Here is a 19,089-nt window from a genome sequence, read left to right as displayed (position 1 = left end):
TCCTATGCAAAAGCAGAGAGAAGTGGTTGTTTATCCAATGTTCTCAACAAGTTTTAAATATTTTTAAACCTTAACAAAAATGCCTAAAACAATTCTATGCATTAGATAACACAACCAAAAACAGATTAAAGAGTAAACTTGACCTATGACTCTGTTTCAATGAAACTCCTTGTCTCTCTGTTCAGTGTTTTAGCATTCTGGAGGGCATCGCCATGGAGTGTGCAGCAGTAGGTAAAAACAATCTGATCAGTTATTACCAAATCTGTATTTTTACATGCCACTTAGCATACAAAGGCCTCTGTTGTCCTTCTTTTAACTAACAAGTAGTACAATGGAGTGAGGCCACTTCAACACAACACCTACAGCAATGAGCAGGTTCTGAAGTCTGAGACAGCTCTTATGCAGAAACTCTAGGCTGTTTCAGGTTTTAAATAAACATATGGAGCCATATGTGACTTCTCACCAACTTTTGAATTTCAGGTTGATTTGCAGTTTGGTTTTTGTTACTGTTTATTCTTTTGTTTTTTGTTTTTTAGTTTTTAACAAAATAATATATTGGCTTAACAATTGAGTGTTGGCATTGAGTTTAAGTTTATGGTATAAAGTATATTTATAGTATAAAGTATATTTGAGTATAAGTATAAATATAAAAAGTATACTGTGGTGTACTGTACTAACTGAATACTTCTTTCGACTAAATTGGAACATTTCAACTTTACATTATATAGATAGTATATAAAAAGTATAATTCAAGCATACTGCCTCACTTTTATGTATATTTGCAAAACAGAAGAGGATTTGGGTCATGGAACAATGAGAAATTCTGACTTTAATCTCAGAATTCCCATTCCCTTTTTTGTTTTCCTAGTTATAGGAATTTAATTGTTTCAAGATAAGATAAGATAAGATAAGATAAGATAAGATAAGATAAGATAAGATAAGATAAGATAAGATAAGATAAGATAAGATAAGATAAGATAAGATAAGATAAGATAAGATAAGATAAGATAAGATAAGATAAGATATTCTTTATTGATACCACGTTGGGGAAGTTCAATTGCTACAGCAGTTCAGTGCAAAAAAAAAAGAGAAAGAAAAAAGAAGAACAACAGCAATGTGCAAAAGAATGAAGGGTGTTCAAAATGTGCAAAAATACAAATACAAAATGTGCAAAAAAATACAAAAAGTAATAATTATGTACACTATTACGACATTACGTATGTTAGGCGTGATGATAAAATTAAATAAATAAAGTAAAAAGACAGAATATACAGATGGACTATGGATGCATTATAACCGAACCGGTTTGTACATGCATATTTAAACTGTGGCATTGTACAATCCAACAGCTGTTGGAATGAATGACCTGCGGAACCGTTCCTTCCTGCATGGGGGGTGTAACAGTCTGCAACTGAAGGAGCTGTTCAGCGCCTCCACTGTCTGATGTGGTGTGTGAGAGGTGTTGACCATGATGGATGTTAGCTTGGCCAACATCCTCCTTTCACCCACTTCCTCCACAAAGTCCAGTGGACAGCCCAGGACAGAACTGGCCCTCCTGACCAGCTTGTTGAGTCTCTTTCTGTCCCGGTTTGTGCTGCCTGTTCCCCAAGTTATTTAAAGTATGGCTTATTTTAAAACTGGTGATGACAATATTATTTAAAACCGTTCAAAATGTTCGTGGGTCAAGTCAATTATACTATAAGGAATTAACAGTCCAAATCTTGAAATGAATTTTGTAGACCCTTTCTTTTTCTGTTGTGTATTCATTTGACCACGGGATGGCGCTGTCAGGACCAGTCTATTGCTCTTTCTGGCCAGTCTGCTCCTCGTTTATCCATCAGATCTGAAACAACATATGTGATAAAGATTCGTTATTTTTTAAAGACTTTTAAATGTCATCACCAGATTTAAAAGAAGCCATACTCTAAATAACTCCAAACAAGAACCCCTTTCGGACCGTGAAAACGTTCTGGCAATGTTGGTTTGCAGGAATATCAAGTATTTTATTTTATTTTATTTTATTTTTATTTTATTTACTTTTTTATGCGTGTTTGTCATGGCTATCGCCATTTGTTCTGTGGTAGTACAGAAAACAATTTACCGGCCGTACAAAGGGGGACACGACAGAATAACAGAGAGAAATGCAAAGTTTTGAACGTGAAGCATGAAGCAAAGTTCAATTAACTCGTTCAGTAGACATAGACACGGGACCAAAAACACTTTTTTGGCACAAACGGAATCTCATACATTTATTAAAATAAAAATATATATTATGTTCTAATATTTAATAATATTGTCGGATCCTTACTTAACTACAGCTCCCAGAATGCTTTGGGGCACTAAGCGGATATACAATTGTGAGGTCAGAGTTCAATGTGGGGGTTTCAATTTTCCAAACTCCTGTCGCCATGTGGCCATGGTTTACACGCGTTATTCTTTATCGTTGTAGAATTTTTTAGTGTTTGTGGATCTTCTGGTTGTCTGTTTGAAACAAATAAATAAAAAATGGACGCGAGTTCATCAAAGCACGAACTGACGCAGCTGATCTACCAACACCTGAAGGAGCATGGCTTCAGTTCAGCAGCAGATGAGCTTCGGAGGCACAGCCCACAGGTCAACCCTCTGCACACACACACACACACACACACACCTGACATCCAGAGGCTTTCTGACACTTTGTGATCGATAGTTCCGCAGACTTGATACTTTCATTTTCCCTCCTGAATGTTCATTCTGTCAAGCTAAGAGAGCTGCTTAGTAGCAGTAAACTATTATTTGTAGTCAAGGAAAGCACTTAAACATTTAAACTAATGTAAAATCAAACCTCGATTTTTGTAATATCAAGTTTTATTAAAGTGAAAAAAAATTAAAGCTCTAAAAACTAATCAGAGTGCATTAATGTGTAATTCTACTGTGCATGCTATCTTATAATGCATGATAGTCTCCTGCTAATAATGTCTCAAAAGTGATCCAACAATAACATGCTAATAAACTGTTATTAATTAATCAATAATAGAACACTAAGATAATTGTTATTCGTTTATTTATTTACCTAGGAAACTGCATTTTTCTGAAATCATTTGTCATTTTTAGCTCTCCTGTTTTGTAATAATTAAAAGACTAGTTTTTTTTTTTAATAAATCACTATAAACAAAATTTCTGTTAAAAAGATGAAAATGGAAAAGCTATGTCAGAGATCTTTAGTCAAGAAAAGTAAAGAATATAATAAAAAATATTTTTTTATGAAAGCTGTCTGCCATTTGAATCACATTTCCCATGCAAAGAAAATCTAAATAAGAAAAATGTTGTAATAGAAAAGGGAGTGTTGACATTTTTAAGTTTCCAATATTTTACAGCAATCGGATGTTTTTATCTTTGCATATAATAAAGCATATGTTTAGGTATTTTATATGGAGTTATTCAAAAAGAATGAATTGATTTCATGATTTAAATACTTTATTATAGACAAATAATACAAAAGCCATTTCATTTTTCTTTTCTTATAATGTTGTTGCCACCTGCAACACAGACAACATCAATGCAATAAGAGAATTTCCTCCATGCATCATCCCAAACTAAGTCATGGTGATGTTTCACATAGACATAGATCAGTTACATCTACTTGTGTTAAGCATCATTAAACCAAAGTCTGTATTGTTTATTGACGAAAAAACATTGCATTTTTATTTTTCAGGAGGGCACAGAAACGTCTGTGTCCTTACTGGATATCTACAAAGCATGGCGTAGGTGAGCAACAAGTTGTCCATTTCTTGAGTTAGGGGAATAATTTACCTGGACAAATACAAACTGCTATTTTCACTCCTGTTAGAAACTCCAAAAGGAAGCAAAACTCAGTTAAAGGCTCCACTTCAGGGAAGAAAAAAGAAGCTCCAGCTGCAGGTTTGTGCTTTTTACAATCATTTAGAGTTTAGACACTTAAAGCAGAGTCTGAATTACTGATGTGTTATACTAAAATAATTCTAGTACCAAAGTTGTGTAAAAATATCCATGTCTAAACTTGGAAAATAACATTTAATCTTTGTGAAAATGTTCAAGCTCACAGTGTTACAATTTGTGGACATATATTATTATCTTGATTTGTCCAGACAAATCCACGTCACCAAGAAAGACGACTGGCAGTCCAGCAAAAAAGGTGAGTTTTGATGATCTTGTTTATTTTTTTAGTTCTGCTTTGAGTTTGTCATTTTCCTCCGCTTTGTTCTTTATCCTTTCTTTAAAAGACTGTTAAAGCAAAACAGAAGAAAAATGAAGGAAAAGCTTCCAAAGATGGCAGCATCTCAAAGAAATCAAAGTCTGGCTCAGCGGTTCAGGGTTCAGACTCTGACAGCAGTCTGGATGTAGAGAAGTGGAAAAAGATGGTCCTGCAGATGACAGGTCAGTGTTTTTATGTACATCAAGTATTTGTCAGTCACCAATTCTGCATGTCGTCCCAGTTTAAAAGATGAGTTTGGTTTGTAAAGTTCATGGTAGATGCACTTCAGCTGTGAGAGACAAAAAAAGAATCCAGAAAATCACATTGCTTGGTTTTGAAAGCCTTTATTTGCACAATGCTGCAGAAATTAAGCATTTCTTCACAGGTGTCTTTTTCTTTAAGAAGCTCTTTTATCCTCACAGCCTTGAAAAGTCAGACTGTAACAAAACTGTTTTCTGGGAGGTCCCCTTGCTGGAACAACACACGTCCAGGTCTGTCTAAATTTTGGTGAGACCATCTGTTTGATCCAGAAGAGGATTGGTAGAATGTGGTCAGAGGAAACCAAAATGGAATTCTTGGGCATAACTGCCAAAAATATCCCCAAAACACCAGAGCCACTGGGAACCATGAAGGGGAACTATCATGCTTTGTGACTGTTATTCTGCAAAGGGGACAAAAGGACTGTTCTGTATTAAAAAAGGATGAATGGGACCATGTATGGTGGGATTTTGGGCAAAAACCTCCTTCCATCAGTGAGGATGATGCTTGATCTTCCAGCATTGATTGATTTTCAATCACAAAATTTAAAACAACTAAGTAAAAATAATAAACAGAAAGCAATTAAGTGCTCAATACAGGAATGGGTGAAGGACAATCTTATTAATTCCCACTCCCAATCTAATTGTATTTGATGCTCACAGTTTTTACACATTAAACATAGAATCACTATTCAGATAAACACAAAAGAATTAAATAAAAGAAAATACTAAGAAATCCTCAACGTAACAAGACAACTTCACAAATCATGATTGGATTCTTTTTTTACATTCTGTCTCTCGCAATTAAAGTATGTCTATTACAGACCTCTACCCTCTTTTTAAGTGAGACAATTTGCAAAATATGTGATTGACAGATACTTTCTAGCTCCACTGCATTCACTAAAAGATTTAGATATGTATATATTACACAATAAGATGGAACATTTATTCTGTGAGCTGCTTTACTTTAGAAACTTGTGTTTTCGCATAAGGAAACTCTTCCACTTTCAGACCTTTGTGCCACTAAAATAAAGTTTTTTTGTTTGTTTTTCTGCAGAGGCCGATTTGGCCAAGATGGAGCTCATCGACGCTCTGGACTCCTCCAAACCCAAGAAAAAGAGAATCAGAAAGCCCAGAGCAAAGCCTGTGGCAAAAACCCACACTCCCAGTGAGCAGAATCCTGATCTGGACACAAAGGAAGAAACCACCACACCAGTGAAAAAAAGCACACCAAGGAGGAGAAAATCTGCAGTTCTGTCCTCCTCTGAAACACTGAACAGCCATGCTGTGGAGGACACAACTGTTGCTCTCTCACCATCCAAACAAGCTGAAGACGAAGTGAACAGGCCAGCAGAAACAGCAGCAGAGCCCAGGAAAAAGAAAAGAGAACGATCGAGTGAAAGCAAGTTAAAAAAGAAAACCCATGAGATGGATGGAGAAGAACAGAAGAGCGATGGAAAGGAGAGTGTAGCCACAGAAGAAAAGAAGGACCATAAATCTGTGGAGGAGAATAAAGAAGTTCAAGTAACAAACATAGAATCTGAAGATGATCTCATGGGAAATAAAGGAGCCAAAGAAAATGTTTTAGAGTCTATTTTGAAAGAAAAGAAAGACAAAAAGAGGAAAAAAGGAAGAAATGATGAGGAAGAACCATTAGCTCATGGAGAGGAAGAAAAAATTGTTAAAAAGAAGAAAAAGAAGAAGAGAGTTGAAAATGAGGGAGATTCGGAACACCCCACTGAGAAAACAAAAGAAAGTGCTGAGAAGGGCTTAGAAAATGAAAACATAGTAGACGAAAAGTCTGAGAGTGTTGAAAACAAGAATGTAAAGAAGAAAAAGAAATTAGTCGACGCAGAGATCAGTTCTGATCATCCGAATTTAGAAAACACAGAAAAAAATGATCAAAGCCAAAAAGTAAAGAAGAAAAAGAAAAGATTAATCAATACTGAGATCAGTTCAGATGATCCAGTTACTGAAAATGTGGAGCAAAATCTTGAAGAACATGCTGGAAATTTGGAAGTGAAGAAGAAGAAGAAAAAAAACAAGACTGTTGAAAAAGAGGAAAATCCAGAACATGTGGCTGAAGAAAAGAAGACAAAGAAGAAAAAACGAGAAGCTCAGGTTCATGAGAACTCTGAGATTTCTGAGGAAACGATCAAGAAACCAAAAAAGGTTAAAAAACACACCGAGACGTCTGAGCAAGCAAATGAAGACGACCAAACAACAAATGAGACCAAAGGGAGAGCTAAGACCTCAGAAGAAACAGAACCATCTGCTCCCAGCCTGGAGACGAGTGCTCAGAAAAAGAAGAAAAGTGAGTTCAAGCCCTTTCACTGTCGTGATTATAAATATGTCCCCTTTTAATTGATATTTTGTTGTTATTCCTCCAGAGAAAAACAAAGAGAAAGCAGAGGACGTCCAAGATGCTTCAACAACAGAAGCTACGCCAATATCCGTCAGCAGCCACAAAAAGGTACAGAAACGCAGCCATGCACTCAAACTGAGCTCACTCTGGTTCTGTCACAGCTGAAAGCATTAATAAATAAACAAGTCAACAAAATATGGTTCAATATTAAGAGTTAACTCAATGTTTATTTTCTTTGACAGAAAAGAAAATTATGGAGCGGTGAAGATGAGGTCCCTATCACTGAGCAACCATGATGCCATTCAGTTTCTGTCCTTTTTTAACCAAGTTTTGATCCTGTAAATACAATTGAACACTTTTATTTTAAAATCTTCTGTTTTTTTGCATGTTTTAAATTGTACATTTTTTGTCAGATGCTTTTTATGGTACTTGTGATTTTAGTGGATGGACAGCATGAACATCTGCTGGTATTTATGAGGTTATTTTCCCTCTTGCTTCAGTCTGATGCTCAGACTGGAGTCTTTACCACTGAAACAGCTCTTTGTAAAGGTTTTTAGAGTTATTAAATGAATGTTTTTGTCTGCTTTCCATGAAAATCTAAATGTTTTTTACATTTACAGAAATGAAAATAGATTTTTTTAAAGATTTTCTATTTTTAATACATTTTTAGCAACACTTTGATGGAATATATTGCTTTGTTTATCAACAAGTATTGCCCCTCTTCTTTTTCAAACCTGCATTCTATGAAACCTGTGATTGTATTACTTTAGCAGGGTGCTTCCATATAAGGAAGTTTAATAGATCATTTTCCAAGAGAACAACCCAAAATAATAAATAAAATGTCATTGAAAAGATGCTGTTTGCCAGATAATTTACACAAGAGACATGTTAGTACTGTATCCACAAAAAAGTAAAAACAAGCAACTTATTTGCAGATTTTGCAATTTAAAATACACACAAATAAAATGAATGTTTTGAATTAAAGCTAAACTGCTCAGAACAGGACCCTATATGTTGCTATATTAATTTATGATAAATCAAGTCAGAGGAGGAAACTACATACAGGAGCAGAACATATGTATACAGGCAACCAGGGATTTGTTGGGATAGAAAGTTGCATTAAAATCGATTTAACAGTTAATTTTTTTAAAGCAGGTTTTTAATAAAGATATGTTTTTATAATTAGTTTTTGCTTCATACATTTCTACACATTCAGCTTTAAAATGAGCCTTCCAACTATTCATCTCTTTTAGGGTCACAGGGCTGCCAGAGGTTGGGTGAAGGCAGGGTACACCCTGGACTGGGTGAACTAAACTTGTTTTAGTTTTTATGCATGAACCATGTGTAATTAAAGTAATATAAAATGCTCAAAAAATGGGACACAGAAGAGGCATTGAGCAGGATTGTTTATCTTACCATTTGGATGCAGTTTATGCATTATCTACTTTTAATAATGGTACGAAAAAGTATGTAAAAAAACGAGACATTCTTAATGCATGGAACTATGCTAAAGTTAACAAATTCCTAGAATTGTAATTTTTTTTTTTTACACGATTTCTATTTGAAAGTAAATTGAATTCAAATGTAAACAAAAGTTGCCCTCCCATGTCAAATGAGCTGTTTTGTGTTTGGCCGCTAGATGGTGCTGCAACTGTGGTGGAAGATAAAGTTACAACAGCGAAGAAGAGTTTAACCGTTTGAAATGTATTGGTAAACAAGCTAGCTTCAGTTCATCGTTATTGAAGTAACTTAGATGTAATATTTCGTTGTCTTTTTAATATTATCTTTGAAACAATGTGGAGACTAAACAAAATTCACCATAAATCAAGATGGCATCAAAATAACATAGATGAGCTGAGGCTAAGGAGGCGAGAACAGGAACGAGGTTTGTTTCGAATACATACATCTTTCTGTTTCATAATGTTTTGTTGAAAAAAACGGTTCTTTTCATAAATGTCCTGTGTGCAATTTGGAACTATTAAATTGGCGTTGTTATGTGTGTACGCATTTTGTTTTTGGAAAAGCTTCACTCGCTTTTCAAGTTTGTTAAAAATTAATTTGTTAACATTACAACACGAATTTTTGTAAATAAATGTTAGTTGTGAGCTGGTCTTACATCATTAAAACTTTGATGACTGCTCCTTGCTGTAGCTCTGAGACAAGCCCGCAGAGACAGACAGCTGGTGAGCAAGAGACTCCTGCTGTATGAAGAGGAAGAGCAGACTGGGGTCACTATGGAAACAGCATCCGGAGAGCAGGTGAGAGACACGTGTTGTAAAAATGTTGTTGTATCGTCGTGCTAAAGGTTTTCGCCTTTACTAGGATGTGGTCAGTCTGTTGCTCAAACTTCAGCGAGGAGGAACAGAGAAGGAGATTCACCTGAAAGCTTTGAGTAAAGTTCTGCGGGAGTCATCTGCTCAACTTTCCTTTATCAAGTATGAAAAGTTTTTTTAAATCCCTGTCAGCTATTGATATGAGTCAAAAGCATATGTATCTGTGTGTTCAAACCGTGTTTCTTTGCCCATTCAGACAGGAGAACAGCATGCACCTGCTTGTTGGTCTCCTCACCGGCTCGGATGCTCAGTGCCGTCTGTTAGCAGTCCGCTGTCTGCATGAGCTGTCTTATTCTCCCAACACCAGCGTGGCATCAGCCTGCATGCCAGCTACTCCTTATTTACTCACCTTCTTGTCTGGCCCAACCACCAAATTCACAGTAAGTGCATGTAGAATTATACCAGCTAACCATCTCTGCAACCACTGAACCTTCTCTGTGCACAGGAGACGTGTCTCTACACTCTTGGGAATTTATGTCCAGTCAGCGAGGCTGTAAAAGAAAAACTTCTTGCACAGGGAATAATCCCTGCTCTTGCCAGCTGCATGGAGGTATGCTTTCAATGTTTGCGTCTGGTAATGATCGCAGTTCAAATTGTGTAGATTTTGCTAAAACTATTTTGAAAAGAGTTTGAATATGAATTGCTCTCTGTTGGGGTTTACTTTCTAGAATCAAAGATACAATCTTGCAGTGGTGGAAGCGGTTGGTTTTACTCTCTCTCAGCTTCTTCAAGCCACAGGTGCAATCCAAAAAATAATCTCGTAAGTGCTTTTGGGATTCATCTGTTCATCTTTTCATTACTGTGCCCTTTGAATAGTTAATTGTTAACTTCTGTGCCTGCAGGATGGTTATGTGCTCCAGTTTACCCACATATTTGGTCTCCTTCCTGACTCCTGACTCTGAGTTTGGCCTTGGTGCTGCCATTGAGTGTGCATGGTGTTTGCACTACCTGGTGTGCAGGTGAGAGTTGCGGGTCATCGTTGAAGCCTTGAACATCATTAGCTCGGCTACACTCATAAGAAGAGAGGATCTGTCATTTTTCTGCTTTTCCCAGCTCTGAGGATCACCAAGAGCTGCTGGCTCGTGGAGCCTTGCTGCACTGCAGTTCTGAGTTAGTGTCACTAAGTGGAGCTGTGACTCAAGGACACAAAGAAGATGGAATGGAGCTGGTAAAAAAAAAACATGTTTCAAATTTTTGTAACCTTTTAGATTCATTGCATTTTTTAATTATTTTTTGTTCTGTTTTTATTTAGTTTTAATTTGTATTTTATGTTTAAAATGTGTCCCAGTCTTTTAAACGCTTATTTCTGTAATTTTGTAAGTTGTGGCATCATCGATTTTTTTTTTTTTATTATTATTATTTATTTCATATATTTTAAATGCTCCTCAAAAGAAGAAGCTATTCTTTTAACATAAAAAAACAATAATCACTAAATTCTTAAAAAATCAGACAACGTGATTTTCTGGATGTTTTTTCTCATGTTGTCTCTCGTTGTTGATGAACATTAAAGGCCTTCCCTTATCTTTTTAAGTGGGAGAACTTGAACAATTGGTGGCTGACTAAATACTTTTTTACCCCACCTGAATGCATTTATAGAAATACTTGTTGCACATTTTGCTAAAACACGTTTGAACAAAGTCCTTAATTTAAGGGGTTAACATAACATAATCTCTTGAAGTTGCTTGTTTTGCTGTAGTTTGTAGTTGATGAGTATAAATGCAAAGTACTGTTACATTTTAGATTGAAGGGAATTTACTGTTCTTGGATCTTTATGCTTTATTCTGAATAAAAACTACTCTACATCAGGGATGTATGATATGTATAATCTACCCTATAGGTGACATGTCTTTGTTCTTATGCTGTGTTGTCTATAGCTTGTCTGCCCTCTGTTGAGGATTGTTGGAAACCTCCTGCCCTCCTGCCTTGTGGAAGATCTGGACAAAAACACGGTTTTTACTCTGCTGGTGGATGCCCTGTGTGTATTTCTTCAGGCATATCTGAGCTCCTCGCCATCTTTGGCCAGAGAGACGGCCTGGGTCCTCAACAACCTCACAGGTCTGTCATGTTTGTTCTCACACAGCTTTGCAGAAGCTGGGATGGAGACTAAAAAAACATCAATAGGAGTCATTTCACTGTAGAGACAGAAGTAGCCACTGTACAGTGAAGAGATTTTAGTAAAACAATTACAATTATCGTTTTTTTTAAGCAATCAATATATTTTACTTGAAATTTTTTAGATTGCAGAATCCTAAAGCAACAGCAAGAATATTTATCTACAAGAAAAGTATTGAAAACAACAAAATTACATTGTGGATCTTCACTGCAATGTTTTTATGTTTGTATTATTTGGTTATTTTTTGTGAGATTTTTTTGCATCATTTCTTTTCTTAAGCAAAAAGCTACATTTGTAGGGGTTAGGGAGACAATCTTTAGTTTGAAGATTTAAATCACATTAAATTAGAAAAAAAGCAAATGGATTGATCTTAAAAATTTCTTGACCCCCCATCTGATAATTGTCGTCTTATTATTAAACTGATATTACATGAAAATGTTAAAAAAATTGATTTGTCATTGCAGTCCCTTAGACTTTGAAGTCAATTCTCAAAATTGGAAGAAAAAAAATGGCATTGTGAAATATTAAAAAAAAAATTCCAGTTTTTTTCCCCCCTGAAATTCCTTTTTATGTTTATTTTTTTATTCCTGCATAATGATGTAATGTGTCTTCTTGTCTCCCTCCTTTCCTTTCGTGTTCAGCTCATTCCACTGAATGTTGCTCAGCTGTCGTGACTCTCAACTTGGTCTCCCCACTGATTCAGCTTTTACCTGTTTCTCATGGCATTAACACAATGGTACGTGGAAAGCAAAGCGCAACTTCACTGTTTCTTCTTCTTTCAGTCTTTGCATTCCCTTTCATTAAGTGTACTTTACCGTTTTTGTGTTTTTGCTCCTTTTTGTGGATCATCCTTAGGTCCTCAGAATTTTAGCAAATATAGTCTCCAAAAAAAAGGAGCTGTGCGTCCAGCTGGTGCAGCTCGGGCTGCTGTCTGCCCTCTGTTCAACTCTTAAAATGGCTGATCAAGAGATGGTGACTCTGAGTCTGGAAGTCTTGTACATGCTGCTGCTCACTAGTCCTCAGGTAAGAACACAAATGAGTACCGGTACTTCTAGCTTTTTTTTAACTAGCTTTTTTTTAACTAGAAAAAGGCCACGGGTAAAGTGTCATGAGCACAAAAATATTTTGTTTTTTCAGGTAAAAGAGGAGTTTTTGAGGGAAGGTGGGGCTTCCATCCTGGAGATTATTCAGTACAACGATGAAGGAGAAATAAGACAAAAAGCTTCATACCTCGTGGACCAGCTCCTTCTAACCCAGCAGCAACACACAATATAAATAAATGCAAATCTTTTTGTCTTAAAATGTATTAAAGAAACAAAACCGGTTTAAATTTTGTCTTTTTATATTTTGCAAACTGAATCATGTTGTTGTTTTTTTGTAATCGTGGTAAGGTTTTTATAATAATAAAACTATGAATCGTTTTAAAATCAAAGAGAAGCATAATATGAAAGTATTTTTACCAAAGATGAATGTCTGTGCAGTCAGTTTCTTTTGCCAGTGTATTTATTATAATCAAGGTGTTTCCAACAGCGCAGTTGTTTGGATTTGTATTCACATGATGGGATTGCATTTTAATAAAATGAAATTACATTGAACTTTTATCTTTTTGTCAGATTAGTGCCGTTACCTTGGCAACTTCCAAACACAAATTCACCTATCAAGACATCAGATGAAGGGGTGGGATTTATCTCTCCCTTGCTAAACAGTTCCATGGCAGTGTACTTAACATTATTGCATTCCAGTGTATTTGGGGCTGTATGTAGGTAATGTTGTTACTTATTTCCCTTGAAGTAAAGCACAATGGTAGCAACAGTTGTTTTTTTGTTTTTTTTTTCAATTCTCTTGTTCGTTTTTTTTGAGTTGCAGCCTTTAACGTACAGTCGGTACCACCATGTTTCACACTTGGTTAAATTGCTTCAGATGCAAATAGTTGTCATTGTTATATTTGGAAATTTGTTTAAATTTATCCTCAATCCTGTATTTTTAAGTGATTAAATAAAGATTTAAAGTACTTAATGTAGAAATGTCCACTCTAGGTTTATGGTACCTATAATACTGTAAAGTTTTAAATAACCCAAGTTGGGTTGTTTTTAACCCAACTCAGGGCTAAAAAGAAAATGAACTAACTTTCTGCTGTGTTATTTTAACTGAGGAAGAAAATATAAAATGAAACCACTATAACCCCAAAAGAAAATGTGTATTGCTCCAAAGTAACCACAAAATATATCCCAACATGAAAAACCCAAGAATTGTGTTGAAGAAATAACCCAGTTGTTTTAAGTGTGCGTTCTTAAATGTTTTTAGAAATCATCTGCATTAGGTGCGTTCTTTTGTACCCCTGTGGTCATGAAAGGGTTTTAAACAAATGAAATCAGTTTATTGGATGGGTGAGTCTAGTTTTTTATGCTTCTATGATTATTCTTAATTATTATGTAGGTTTACGGAATTCATTTAATATTTGTTGGTGTTTTAGTGTAATTTTTTATGATTTTTTTAATGATGTGCAAAGGAAATGGTTTGTAGTCAGAAGACGTCATATCCAAAGACTCACGTGATGTAACTATCTTGTTAAATCTCCAGTGTATAGTAATTTGTGGTTACTTTTTTGATACCATTACTGGTGATTCAAAAATAAGTGTAAAATAAAAAAATTCCTATGGCGGGGTTTATTTTGCTTCATAAAGAATAACTGGTCCCATTTTACTAGTCTTTGGTACGACTCAGCCTGGATTTGAGCTCATAAACTTCCAGTCATAGGGCAGACACTCCGCCACTAGGCCACTGAACTGAAACCTGTTAATTTATGAGGTAAATATGTGTGCTGGGCATATCAGCAGTGGTATATTGTGTGTAACTGCTGCACAGAGGATAAAAAACACTTTTCATGTTATGTAAGACTGAGCAGAAACAAGTAACTCATCTAACCACATGCTGCTGGCTCATTCCCATTCCCAAAATGTGCCAAAACAAGGTCAATGAGGGAGGCAGAAGAAGAAAACGTGTTATACAAAGTAATTCTTATAAACGCTGATGGTTTGGAAGGTTTTCACCCTTAACGTGTTACTTGACCATATTACAGAAAGAAAAACCCACAAAACTCTTAAGCAGTCTCTTTAAGGTCATCTAGGTTTTCTTCACATTATCATTCTGCTGATTTCTTATTACAGTTGTTGGTGGACTATCAGAGAGAAAACGACCTAAATGAAAAGAAAAACAGAAAATTTTCAGAAATGCTTCTCATGAGTTTTTATTTTTATTTTGTTCTGTTGTTTTTTTTTTCATTTTCAATAGACAGGGCTGCCCAATCCTGGTCCTTGAAATCTACCACCCTGCCTGTTTTCCAGTTGTCTCTGGGCTCCTTGTTGCTGATTTGTTGACTGAGGTGTCTCCTGATTCTGACTGGCTGAACAATCCCAGGTAATCAGCAACAAGAGTGCAAGTAGAGCTGGAAAACCGGCAGGGTGGTAGAGCTTGAGGACCAGGATCGGTTTGTAGGAAGAGTATTTATTTCAAATGTGAATACTTTTAATCTTCCACTATAGGGATTTGACTGAGCCGGATTGGAACATCGTAATATGGTTGTTTTATGTGATGTTTTAATATATTATATATAAATATGCACCCTATAGCTGCCTTGTTATTTGGACAGATTCTCACTTGTTCCCACTAAAGTAATTTAGTTCTGGGGTTGTGACAAAGAAAACCTACATGATTGTCAAATGTTTTAGTCTTTTTATTTTATTTAAAGTCATTTCATCAAGTAGAGAAACAGTAGCTTGGTGGAAGTCTCCTCGGTGTTGGTCATGCAGGAAAGAAGGACATCATGTAGAGGAATGATGTTTGGCCCTGTGGGCTTTTATTTTTCTGGTTTTTCTTTTGAATAAGTGTTCCCTGGGTTTAATACACGTAGCTGGCAGAGTAGAGAGACTGCATGGACGCCTGGTCAGCTGAACCTGAGGGCTTGTACTCTCCTTTGGAAGCCAGGCTATTGATCTGATGGGAGTAAAGGAGAGGGGGCAAAGTCAGATATGAGCGTTAATCATCAGCCAGGGTGCATGCACCACATCAGTGCAAGACCCCAGCCAAAAGCTTTCCAGAATCAATCATTTACCAGACCGGATAAAGTTGGCTAATGCATGATAAGAATTATTTAGGAGCCAGTTTTGTGCAACGATCATCATCGTGAACACATAGGTGTGAATGGATTGGTGTGCTCTGAGTGATAAGTATTTGTCCTTTAGGAGACTTGCCTTGGCCCGATTGCAGAAAGCTTCGCGGGCAGCGTTCCTGTTGGCGGCTTTTCCCCCCCAGGCTGCAAGAGCAGAGGCCTGGAGCGCACGGCCGTAGGAGAAGGTCACCTTCCACGGGCGATGGAGAGGCACCTGGTTCATGGCGTTCAGGTTAACAGAGGCCTCCTCCTCACTCTGGCCTCCAGACAGGAAGCAGATACCTGAAAAGATATTTCAAAACAAAAGTGTGAACTTTGTTAACTCCTCTGCACCGTTTCACAAACACTTATTAAAGTAAAATGCCTCGTTAGGGACTCACCGGGGACTGAGGCGGGAACGGTGCGCCTAAGAGCAGTCACTGTAGCCATGGCAACCTCTTGGGGGGTGTATTTCTTAGTGCAGGAGTGTCCAGCAGTGACCATGTTGGGCTTCAGCAGAGTGCCCTCCAGGTACACATGGTGGTCTGAAAGAGCCTTGTAGGTGGCAGCCAGCACCTTCAAAGCAACATAAAGAGCTAAGAAGCTGTGCTTTGTTTTGCATGAGGAGAAAACAATTATTTTAAACAAACCTTTTCCGTCACATACTGGCACCTCTGCAGGTCGTGGTCACCATCAGGCAGGATCTCTGGCTCCACGATGGGCACCAGACCGTTCTGGTGGAGACGCATCCAGGCATATTATGTAATGATGACATTCGAACCATCACAGAAGAGAGAAGAGTCATACACACCTGTTGGCAGATACTGGCATATCTGGCGAGGACATTGGCGTTTTCTGCAATGGCGAGAGCTGACGGGCAGCCATCAGAGATCTTCAGCACACACCTCCACTTAGCAAAGTCGCAGCCGTCTTTCTTGTACTGGGCACATCGCTCCGACAGGCCATCAAGACCTGAAGAGGATGGTAGTACTTTAATCCTGGAAGATTTTTCCTGGAACACGTTGTTGGGTTTTTTCTGACAAATATCTTCATTTTACCTTGTGTGGTTGTCTCTCCATTAGTTCCATTCAGTCCAGCTGTGCCTTTGTCCACCTACATCCAAAATAAAAGCATAAATCCCTGACGTGTTAGACTGTTTCTACTTTTAAGACCAAAAATGTTTGCAGGTAAAGCGAACGTCTCCTCACCTTGATACCAACAACAATGCCTTTCTCCTTGATGACCTGGGGGAAAAGCTTGCCGTTGTCTGCCTTCTGGTAGAGGGTTTCGTGGAAGAAAATGACCCCCCCAATGTTGTTAGCAATCGACTGATCGCTGGAGAAAAGGATGTCACGGAAGCAACGGCGGTTCTCCTCTGTGTTCTCCACGTTGATCTTTTGCAGGCGTTTGGCCATGGTACCTGCACAGAGGAGCAGAGTTTGGGTTACACGCACACATTCACTGCTGCAAGTGTCTGTAACGCAGTAATAACTGAGGCTGACCTGTTGATTCATCTGCAGCCAGTATTCCCTTTCCTGGAGCAACAATTCTCTGAGCAATGTCAGAGAGCTCCTTCTTCTGCTCTGGAGATAGGGATGGATACTGATGGGTCATCCTGGGGAGGCAAAAAAAAGGGCAAAGGTTATTAATAGAATGAGAAGTGGAAAAATGCAGACTTATAATGGACTTGCAGGGAGATATATGCGTTTGCTATCAAAGAACAAAAAACTGTGCAACATCCTGCTTCTCTTGTTCAGCCACTGCAGACAAATATTTGGCATGCAGGGTTGAACTTTGGCCTGGAAAACAGATCACGTCTTTTATGTGCAACACAAGTTCATAGTTCACGTGAAGTCAACTGCTAGAGCATTGCAACTCACTGTCAAACCTTTTTTTTTAGTTTCAGGCAGTAGAATACTAAACTAGTTTAGAAGGTGCACAAACCCAGGCAGGAGGAAAGCTAAAAAAGACATAAAACATCCTTCTTTTTTTGGAATAGATCTGTTTTTTTGCACAAAGCGTAAAGAAACCGGATTACCTAAAGATACAGATAACTGAAAACCCATCTTTGCACACTTTTAAGGGGGGAAAAACAAACTAAAAAACTTTTGCAGGTTTCTTTGCAGAAAACATATGAACACATAGTACAAACTTGATCACACGCCTTACTTGAGACTTGTTTTTTTCAACGAGGACACGTGAAGTGGCACGCGGAGCAGCACAGCCTCCCGACTGGAATGAAGAAGAAGGCAGAGGCTCGGCAAAACGCCGCCTTTATAGCGCCTGCTCGGGACAGAGGGGGAGGTGTCCGTGTGGTGGCAGGGATGGGTGTCGAAACGCAGAGGCTGTTTGTCTGATCAGACAGATTTCACGCTGTGGGATCAATGTTCTTTTACGTCATTATCAGCGACTGTAGTCAAAAGCAAGAAACGGAACAGCGCGTGTGTCAGTATGTGTGCGCGCGCGCGCCAAAGACCAAGGTCCTGCTGTAGCCACGCCCCCTCACCCTGCTTCTCACTCTGAGCTCATATGATGAAATCCGAACAAAGAAGGCATCTAATGTTGCAATACAGGTTATCATTTCTTCGTGTCCTGGAGAAACTGTAAACTAAACAGTCCTGAACATGACAATAACAAAAAGTTCCCTTATAATAATAATTTGTGGCACAGAAGAGCACTTTGTGCACACATAGTAGTCTTTTAGGTGCACAAATAGCATTTCATGTGCACAAACCAGCATTTTGTGCACGCAAAATAATGCTTTGTGGGAAATTTAGCATTTTGTTTGCACATATGAGTATTTTGTGTGCACAAAATGCATTTCAATAACTATTTTTTAACACATATTAGGCCTTTGTGCAAACAAAATGCATTTAAAACACACAAATAGCATTTCACACGCACAAACTAGCATTTTGTGCACGCAAATTAATATTTTGTGGGGAATTGAGCATTTTGTGTGCACAAATGAGCACGTTGTGCACAAATTAGTCATTTGTTTGTGCAAAAAATGTACTTTTTTAAGCACACAAATAGGCATTTGTATGGAATATATTAGCATTTCGTGCACACAAATTACTTTTTAAGTGCATAAATTAGCATGCTGTGCGCGCAAACTCGTGTTTCATGGTCTAAATGAAAATTTTGTGTGCACAAATTTGTATTTTGTGTGGACAAATTTGTATTTTGTGGGCACACATTAGCATTTCGTTAGCATTTTGTTTGCTCATTTTAGCACAATTTAGTGGCCACTAAATGTTAATTTTGTAAACACAAAACACATATTCATGGCCACAAATTCTTTATTTAAGGAAACAATTTATAAATTCTTTCTGAATTTCCTGGGCCGCATCGTTAACAACACTGCCAGTTGCAACAAACCAGCAACCTTTAAAAGCATGTGTTTTATTTCACTGTGCAAATCAGCCATACACCATGTTTATCCTTGTGTTTATCCTTGTGTTTTCTGTCATCAAAACCTGCATCCGTTTTGCTCACTTTTGTGCAATTCAGTTGTGTCATGTGTGACCAGATTGCTCCAAATTGAAGTTTTCCAAAACTGCCTTTCTACGACAACTGATTTCGACAAAAAGATCTTTGAGCTTACATGTCGGGTTGCATCTGCAACACGAAAATAATGGCCTGCTAGTTTTTACACAAC

General features: G+C 37.4%; 3 protein-coding genes across 4 annotated transcripts; 2 read left to right on the top strand and 1 right to left on the bottom strand.

Annotated features, from left to right (window-relative positions):
- The first annotated feature begins 2,351 nt into the window (after positions 1-2,351).
- Positions 2,352-7,690, top strand: LOC101174754 (DNA ligase 1). The gene is made up of 8 exons (XM_011480225.3): positions 2,352-2,613; positions 3,695-3,747; positions 3,830-3,900; positions 4,107-4,153; positions 4,242-4,395; positions 5,528-6,784; positions 6,861-6,943; positions 7,078-7,690. The coding sequence occupies exons 1-8, from the start codon at positions 2,506-2,508 to the stop codon at positions 7,129-7,131; spliced, it is 1,827 nt and encodes a 608-aa protein (XP_011478527.1). The 5' UTR covers positions 2,352-2,505; the 3' UTR covers positions 7,132-7,690.
- Positions 7,691-8,450: 760 nt separating this feature from the next.
- On the top strand, positions 8,451-12,882 carry tmco6 (transmembrane and coiled-coil domains 6). The gene is made up of 12 exons (XM_004073305.4): positions 8,451-8,720; positions 8,987-9,093; positions 9,158-9,270; positions 9,365-9,548; positions 9,614-9,718; positions 9,837-9,928; positions 10,011-10,127; positions 10,222-10,336; positions 11,043-11,223; positions 11,923-12,017; positions 12,137-12,304; positions 12,419-12,882. Exons 1-12 carry the CDS (start codon positions 8,630-8,632, stop codon positions 12,554-12,556), a joined length of 1,506 nt encoding a protein of 501 aa, XP_004073353.1. The 5' UTR covers positions 8,451-8,629; the 3' UTR covers positions 12,557-12,882.
- Positions 12,883-14,993: 2,111 nt separating this feature from the next.
- LOC100049273 (fructose-bisphosphate aldolase B) lies at positions 14,994-17,913 on the bottom strand. Of its 2 annotated transcripts, XM_011480223.1 has the most exons (10): positions 17,598-17,750; positions 17,173-17,227; positions 16,931-17,043; positions 16,637-16,848; positions 16,487-16,541; positions 16,240-16,400; positions 16,079-16,162; positions 15,830-16,004; positions 15,532-15,731; positions 14,994-15,274 (listed from the first exon to the last, which is right to left on the bottom strand). In XM_011480223.1, exons 3-10 carry the CDS (start codon positions 17,040-17,042, stop codon positions 15,179-15,181), a joined length of 1,095 nt encoding a protein of 364 aa, XP_011478525.1. In that variant the 5' UTR covers position 17,043; positions 17,173-17,227; positions 17,598-17,750; the 3' UTR covers positions 14,994-15,178. The 2 variants fall into 2 exon arrangements, with proteins under 2 accessions (XP_011478525.1, XP_011478524.1); XM_011480222.2 differs by lacking the exon at positions 17,173-17,227 and having other exon boundaries at positions 17,598-17,913.
- Between the last annotated feature and the right edge of the window lie 1,176 nt (positions 17,914-19,089).

The sequence above is a fragment of the Oryzias latipes genome, chromosome 10 (genome assembly GCF_002234675.1).
Source record: "Oryzias latipes chromosome 10, ASM223467v1".
Classification (NCBI taxonomy): Eukaryota; Metazoa; Chordata; class Actinopteri; order Beloniformes; family Adrianichthyidae; genus Oryzias; species Oryzias latipes.
Note: the sequence above shows the minus strand (reverse complement) of the source record. Positions and strands in the feature narration are given on the sequence as shown.

Coding starts and splice junctions, on each gene's coding strand:
- LOC101174754 (XM_011480225.3), top strand. CDS start 2,506: ATGGACGCGAGTTCATCAAAGCACGAACTGACGCAGCTGATCTACCAA. Junction 3,748..3,829: donor ATCTACAAAGCATGGCGTAG/GTGAGCAACAAG, acceptor CACTCCTGTTAG/AAACTCCAAAAGGAAGCAAA. Junction 6,785..6,860: donor TGCTCAGAAAAAGAAGAAAA/GTGAGTTCAAGC, acceptor TTATTCCTCCAG/AGAAAAACAAAGAGAAAGCA.
- tmco6 (XM_004073305.4), top strand. CDS start 8,630: ATGTGGAGACTAAACAAAATTCACCATAAATCAAGATGGCATCAAAAT. Junction 9,719..9,836: donor CTCTTGCCAGCTGCATGGAG/GTATGCTTTCAA, acceptor TTTACTTTCTAG/AATCAAAGATACAATCTTGC. Junction 12,305..12,418: donor TGCTGCTCACTAGTCCTCAG/GTAAGAACACAA, acceptor TTGTTTTTTCAG/GTAAAAGAGGAGTTTTTGAG.
- LOC100049273 (XM_011480222.2), bottom strand. CDS start 17,042: ATGACCCATCAGTATCCATCCCTATCTCCAGAGCAGAAGAAGGAGCTC. Junction 16,542..16,636: donor GCATTGTTGTTGGTATCAAG/GTGAGGAGACGT, acceptor TTTTGGATGTAG/GTGGACAAAGGCACAGCTGG. Junction 16,005..16,078: donor GCCAGTATGTGACGGAAAAG/GTTTGTTTAAAA, acceptor GTTGCTTTGAAG/GTGCTGGCTGCCACCTACAA.